At 32.9% G+C, this 7,562-nt stretch overlaps 2 protein-coding genes across 2 annotated transcripts in view; one reads left to right on the top strand and one right to left on the bottom strand.

Annotated features, from left to right (window-relative positions):
* Nucleotides 1–68: 68 nt before the first annotated feature.
* Nucleotides 69–2,274, bottom strand: LOC117233467 (piggyBac transposable element-derived protein 4-like). The gene is made up of 2 exons (XM_033493808.1): nucleotides 2,121–2,274; nucleotides 69–1,996 (listed from the first exon to the last, which is right to left on the bottom strand). Exon 2 carries the CDS (start codon nucleotides 1,938–1,940, stop codon nucleotides 234–236), a length of 1,707 nt encoding a protein of 568 aa, XP_033349699.1. The 5' UTR covers nucleotides 1,941–1,996; nucleotides 2,121–2,274; the 3' UTR covers nucleotides 69–233.
* A 1,225-nt stretch (nucleotides 2,275–3,499) lies between these two features.
* LOC117233366 (circadian locomoter output cycles protein kaput-like) overlaps nucleotides 3,500–7,562 on the top strand; it is a 93,888-nt gene continuing 89,825 nt past the window's right edge. The window contains exon 1 of the mRNA XM_033493591.1: nucleotides 3,500–3,754. The gene's annotated coding sequence lies outside the window, so the exon portion shown is untranslated. The remainder of the gene's footprint in view (nucleotides 3,755–7,562) is intronic.

Genomic DNA, 7,562 nt, shown 5'->3' with positions numbered 1-7,562 from the left:
TATCTCTAAAATTATAATGCAAATAAAAAATAAATATAAAATTAATAAATAATGTGCTCCAGGCTGCATAGCTTTCACGCGATTTTGTACTAAGTAAGGTTTTCTTATACATATATACATAAAATATATATAGAAAACGTATCTTACAATAGGATTGATGAAAAATGATGTATTTATAAAACAAGTGGAACATTATAGAACAAATCCAATATTTTGATACATGTAGTTTATGGTTAAAATGGTGTGTTACGATGTTCTTTATTAAAACATGTCAAACATAAATGAGGCTCATTAGGGCAATCAGCACAAAATGTTGCTACTCGTTTTGTCTTATTTCGTGCTAGTTCTGTACCAAAGGTTTTAACGTTTTCTTTATAGCAAGAAACGCAACGTTTTCTTACTGATACCAATTTACCCTCTCTCTTTTTAATTTCATGACGTTTCTTAATGGTTACAATTTCACGAGATAAATTTTGAAACCTCTCATCCTGACAATGTGATAGATAAATGACTAATCGTTTTTTGAACTCTATTAATGAAATAGGATTATTTTTTACACTGTTATGCATTACCCAAGCATTTATAACAGCTGTATTTAATAAAAGTTCAAATGCTAATTTTTTATACCATTTTACATTCTTGTGTGATGAAATACAACATATTGTCATTTGATCAGAAATATCACTTGGAGGCTTGCCTTCATTATAATCAAACAAAATTTTAGGTTTAATATAATTAGATCTTCTTCTTTTAAGAGTAACTGTTTCTGCAGAATGTTTAGTAGACAATAACAAGACATCACGTTTATCTCTCCATTTTATCAACGTTATACCGATGCTGTTTTCCTTTGCAAATATTTCTCCTTTTTTTAATTTCTTTGTGACAACTTCTTTAGAAATTCCACGACAATTTCGTTGGACCATTCCTACTAAATGTGTAGTTTTAGTGATTAATTCTTGAGCCAAGTCTATACTCGTGTACCAACGATTAGTACATACAGTATGTCCCTTATAAAATATATTTTGACAAAGTGAAATAACAGCATTTGTAGGATTCGCTGTTTCTTGGTCTGACTTTTTACTGCAATATATTTGAAAGTTATAAGTGTATCCTGGATTGAAACATAATTTAAATATCTTGATACCATATTTATATTTTCTTTGTTTTATCAATTGTTTAATACGGCTATGAAATGGTATTACAAATTCATCGATATAAAGAGTTTCAGGTGGATCATAGTATTTCGTGAAATTTCTATTTAATGTATCAATAATTGGACTGATTTTATAAAGTCGATCATTTAATAAATTTGCATTTTCATTATTTGTAAAATGCAACATTTGTAAAAGTAATTCAAAGCGACTTTGTGACATTATAGATTGTGGGAAACTTTGTGTATATATAGAATCCTTGGACCAGTATAAGTGTAACTGAGGTAGTTTTACTAAATCCATCCAGATGAGAAGACCAAACAGTCTCTTTATTTCATTTTTGGTAGTGGGAACCCATTGGTTCAAACGACTTGATCGTTTCTGTGATAATACTTGTGCTGCATATAAATTAGTTTGGTGTGCTATTTCTTGAAATATTGCTTCAGTAACTAGCGATAAGTAAAAATATTCTTCTTTGTTTGGATTGTATTTAAATGATTTTAATCCAGGTATACCCACAAAGGGCTTGATATCAGGTTGATTTCCAACTGGATTTATCCATACTTGATCTTGTGAATTGATATTATCATTAATATCGCCTTTATTGCTGTCACTTTCATTGGAAAAAATTGAATAAGACTTAGAACTTGAGGCATCATGATTGGTTTCACTTGACGTGAAGCATAATAATCTGTCAGAAGATGTAATTTTTACTTCACAGTATGGTTTTATGTCAGGTGAGAACTCTAGTTCAACAGATACATCACTGGAAGTCTCTATTTCTTGCATTCCTATATATTGAATTTGTACATAGATAATACAAATTGAGAATTGTATAATTGAACCTATAAGCAAAATTAGATAGTTAAAAAAAAAGAAATACATTACACATATTTGATAAATTAAAGAAGATTTAAAAAAAGGTTTATTAAATTAAAGAAGGTTTATCTTTTCAGATATATATCATACCTGTTATGTCCTATTTATTTAATTTCTGAGAATATCTTTAAATTGATGTATATGTCTTAAAGACATTTCATAGCCTATACCATTATATACATCCTTAATAATGCACGATGTAATAACTACTGTCTAGGGTGTCTATGCTGCTGATATAGTGAAATATCGATAGTCGGCATTATCGATAGCATCCGACAGATGGACACATCGACCATCGATAGCTATCGATAGCGATGGTATATAATACCAAATAATACAATATATTTTGTATATTACACGCTACTATTTTGTATTAGAAATAAAAGGTAAATTTTACTTTAAGGGACGGAGTTAAAGTTGAGCCTAAATTTTTATTTATCTTAGGAAATGTGACTGTTTAAACCCCCCTATAAATAAATAAAATACTATATACTATATTTGTATTAATAAGGAATAAATTTCACTACTCAGAATCGTTTAACTCCTGAGGAGAATATATTCATTTATAACATAATGTGCTACATAAATTTTAATCAAGAATTTGTTAAAGACAATAATAATTAATTACTTTGGTTTGTTCGCCGTAAAACAATGGATGTGAGTATTAATAAGTCAGTTGATCCATCACGTTTATCCACCGTTATCGAAAGTAATAAATTTTGCTGTTAATAAAAGTATAATGAATTAAGATTTTTGTTTGTAATATTTTAATTAAATAATAATTAATTTTGTTGTTGTTTTATCTTACTTTTAAGAAGCTCTAGATTTAAAAATGAGTGCAAAACAAAAAAAAATAAATAATTATACTGATGAAATTGGAAATTGGTTAAGTTAAGAAATAGAACTGATGTTATTGATGTAGAATATTCTGTCAAAAAATTAATGCAAGATAGAACATTATTAGTATGTATGATGGAAAAGTTTCAAAATAATGATGCTGCATATAAAGCAATAATTATTGAACTTAATGATGTTTTTCTGAAGATCGGTAATTTGTGCATTACATAAATTTGTAAATTGATTATTTTTTAATAACAATGGATAACCGTGGTGAATTAATTGACTTTGAAGTTTCTCAAAGACTGCTTTGAATTTAAATTACGGTCACAGTCTACTGGATATGTACATAATATATGCTGTTACCATAGACTTGTCATAAACAGATTTATCACACTATATAAATTTGTATCGCATGGTTCACGAGTATCGACGAAAGACCGAAGGACGGAATAGACATGACATCTTATGGCATTTTGCGTTTCATATACTGAAATATCGACCTGAAAAAGATATTTCCTATGCTGTTTCGTACATTTGGCCACGTAAAAGCGCAGCAACGATCAATGTTTAAAACATGCTTTAAGTATGCCTATCTTATACTGCCCTATAGTTCATGGAGCTATAGTATCTGAAAAGTCGGAACAACAGGAAATATGGCGGCATTGCGCCGAGTACGAAGGTGAATTTGTGTAAACTACGTTTGTTTGTGACGATTTCTTGAGCAAATAGGAAAGACAACATTGTAATGATAGTGTGCAATGCGTAGTGATAACATGTGCAGTGTTTTGTGACGAAAATAACAGCCCCTCGCGGCTGAATCGGATTTTCGGTGTTGGATTGTCGTCACACGAGACGTATAATTGGCAGTGCCCTCGAGGTGGCAGGTACGTAATACAGAAAATCACCCTTAAAAACGTTACAGCGTTATTTCTATAGCTATCATTATACTATTTATGAATACGATCATTAACAAATTTATTACGTTATTTGTATACTGTGTTGTAAAATTCCCTTGATGTTATTATCCCTTAATACTGATCCGTTTACGACCTGAATCGGGTGTGTACCCTGTTGTCATCAACAGGACATTGACTCCTTGAGATATGCCCTTGTTCGACCTTTCCCTTTAACTGCTCTTAAACAACATAAACTACGGTTATTCTAATTCCTTTCAAATACATATTAATATGAACGTATTTCATTGTTCTCAAGGCTCGGATTGAATAAGAACGATATCATTGAAAAACATCGTGAAATTCAAAAGTTTTAGATAATCAGATAAGAATCGAATCGAACTTTGTATTTTCAGTAGCACCACCCAGCGTTTCTCATACGTAAACAATGTGATCAATCACATACTATTGACCTAAGTTAAAACGTTTGCCGTTGGTTAGCTATTTAAAGCGACTGCTCTGGCAATGGCCGTGAATACGTATTTCATCTTTTGTTCGAGTCCTAAATTAGTTAAAGTTTGATCGATAACGATTATTTAGCGTTACACACGCATTTACACTGCTATTTATAATGAATGAAATATGGTTGAATGACACTTTACAACTAGGAATTACGAAATGACCTTCACATTCTATTTTGTACAACGCTTATCAAAATGTCAATGTTTTTCTGTTATTTGTTTTTATGACGTATATAATGTGTTATTCATTCCGACTTTGAAAACGATAAAAATAGTAGAGAAAATATTACGAGGTATGAAATAGTTAATTATATGATTGTGATAACGAATAATAGAACACGAGTTATACACGTGTACGCATGCTGGATACATTAGTATGGTACTTGGTATATAGGTCAAGCGCTCCTCAACATCGAGGTCATTGCCCCAGGATTTACTCCGTCGATAAAACAGTCTTTAATTGGCTAAATTCGTTCCATTACCCACATAGGATTCGACGATAGAGGTCACCGTTTGAGATATTCATAATTTATTTCTTCTTCTTAACACAGTTGAAGTTTGATCGGAAGTTGGGCATGTAGTTTTTGATGTGCAACACTCATCACACGTAATAACAAATTACGCTTATCTATTCCGAATAATACGTTTTATCTAACGTTCGTTTTTTTCTTTTTACGTTGAGAATAGATAATTCTTGATTTGGATTTAACGCGATATTGCCAACTTGTTAATTTCCTACATGATTATCATCTTTAAACACTTTTTTGTAATGTTCATTATTATAGTTATTACTATCGTTTTCAAATATTTCCGTATTTTTATCAAATCATCTAGTTACATTGGTGAATTAGCTAAGCACGGTTGATGCTTTGTCTTCTAAGTTAGACTTGGTTAGAAAAAACTCAGAGGTAGAGCGTGTTGACCTTGAACCTAAAAACATATTTCAAACTTAACAGTGAAAAATATTCATCTCGTTTCTTTCTCGACAGAAAAAATTTCTTATTTTTATATTTAGAATTTTATATAACAGTTTGTTTACAACTATTCTAAATGTGTATATTTTATCCGAAGAAAAAATAATAAGTAAAACACGACAAATTACACATTCCATTAGTCAACCGAATAAAACATTCTTATTAATAGAAAGCATACGTTTATTACTACGTGACTCATTATTACTCGCTCGTTTCTTTATTCTGACCCCTGTATGATGAATTTAGGGTCAACTTGCTTCGTTGGACTTCCTTTGGTGATCGTGAGACTCGTTATTATCATTCGATCGATTCTGACCAGCGTGTTCATTCAAATTAAAATTACGACAAACTTGTTGCGAGTACGTGTATCGTAATCGTATCGATAAGCATGGTTGTCTTTTTAACGGCTTACGGTATGCCTGTTTCAAGAAAACGTATATCTTTTTTGTGTTATTTTATTTTATCTCCATCTACAGCTATATCTCGCTTACTCCACATTAGGAACCATTTGTATATTTGGAACACATTAATACATTCTCACTCGCTCGTCCCTCCTGTTCTCACACATTCTCAGGCAGCTAATGCTCACACTCCAATGCAATATTAAAATACACGATAAAAGTTTGTTGGTGGACCGTACATTAAGACTTACGTTTGTAAATTGTTCGTAATACTACATTATCCAGCTTATATGATCGTTATCTAACATAACCTATCGAATGTTTTCTTTCGTGTCTGTGATCGACGGGCGTGTGTGTGGCAGTCAGTTACCATCGTATTAGACCGATCGTCGGTTCAATTTTTCTGTTTCTCTACTTCGCCGATGATAGTATTAACATCTAGGAAATTAACATTAATATCTTCGTTAGCGGATCATCGAGCTTCTCTAATTAGTCCTAGTATTTTTCCCTCTTCCGTTTCTACCTCTTTCAAGCTTTTTAGCTTCTTAAATTTTAGTTTAAGGTGGTGTTCCATGTGTTGTCAGTGATTCGCTCAGTAAGATACAGATTTGCCGTTTCAACTCGATCGGAAACTTATCTTGTGGTGTACATGGAATAACGTTTCAACGATAGAACGAGCTATTATCGAAACAGCAAATTTAGCAACGATAATCGGACGAAACTCGGCGAAGCGTAAGCACGCGTAAACATAATTCGTTCATCTTGACCTAGATACTTTGCGTCTGTTCCGTTGTATTTATAGGAGGAATCTAACCGGGAATTCTCTTTCCATCCGCTTCGATTAGAACTCGAGCGTCGTAATTATCTTCGATCGTGCCATCGATCGACAAATTCGTTATCGTTGTCGTCTCGTGACTCGCATTTATTTCCCTAGCATTCGATCGAATAAAGTACGAACGACGCTTCGATTCTCCTTCGTTCGTGACATCTGTTTCTTCAACGTCTTGCACGGTTTACGTGAGAACGAGGCTTAACGCCGGTTCACGTACAAGAAGCGTTCGATAGGATGTTATTTTTAGTACGACGCTGTCGGTTAGTCGACTAACGAATTATTAATAAATCACCGCCTATTTTTGATTAGGCGGATAGCGTCGATCGACAGACGGGCAAACTACGCGCGAGTTTGCATCTCGCGTAAGTTTGTCGAACGGTTCCACGACTACAGCAAACTCCTGAAACATCGCAAGTTTTCTCTAACGTTCTGCATTCTATAAATTAAAACGTCCGTATCTCTTTCAAGCATTCCACGATAATACGTTGCGTCTTTCGTCGTTTCGCTGTGAATGCAAGATTTTCTTATTCTTCGCGTTTCCAGCGTATGTTAATTGCATTTTACATACTACGATTAAACGTATGTTAGTCGTAGAAACCCTCTCGCCATTGTTTGAAAATATAATTGAAAAAATAGAAGTTCGATGGAAGGTTGTTCTATCTATTGGTTTGGCAACTAAGTGGTTGCGGATTTTGTCATTAGGTGGTAATGACAAAATCCGTAACCACTTAGTTGCCAAACCAATAGCAGTTAGTACACGATTTAAGCACCGTACCTTGGATATTTCACGTATCTTCCACTTAGTTGCCAATCCAATAGATAGAGCAACCTTCTATCGAATTTCTACTTTTCCAATTATATTTTCAAACAGATGAATTTGCTCGAAGTTAAGCAAAGGTGGGAGGGTTTCTACGATTAACATACGTTAATTGTAGTATGTAAAATGTGATTAACATACGTTGGAGACGCGAAGAATGAGAAAATCCTGCATTTACCACCTAATGACAAAATTTCCAACCACTTAGTTGCCAATAGCAGCTACTACACGATTTAAGCATCGTACCTTGGATA

The sequence above is a fragment of the Bombus vosnesenskii genome, unplaced genomic scaffold (genome assembly GCF_011952255.1).
Source record: "Bombus vosnesenskii isolate JDL3184/JDL3185 unplaced genomic scaffold, Bvos_JDL3184-5_v1.1 scf7180000013295, whole genome shotgun sequence".
NCBI classification, from domain to species: domain Eukaryota; kingdom Metazoa; phylum Arthropoda; class Insecta; order Hymenoptera; family Apidae; genus Bombus; species Bombus vosnesenskii.
This window is presented reverse-complemented; position numbering and strand designations above follow the sequence as displayed.

Bases quoted from the DNA above. Each gene is read 5' to 3' on its own strand.
- LOC117233467 (XM_033493808.1), bottom strand. From the start codon at position 1,940: ATGCAAGAAATAGAGACTTCCAGTGATGTATCTGTTGAACTAGAGTTC.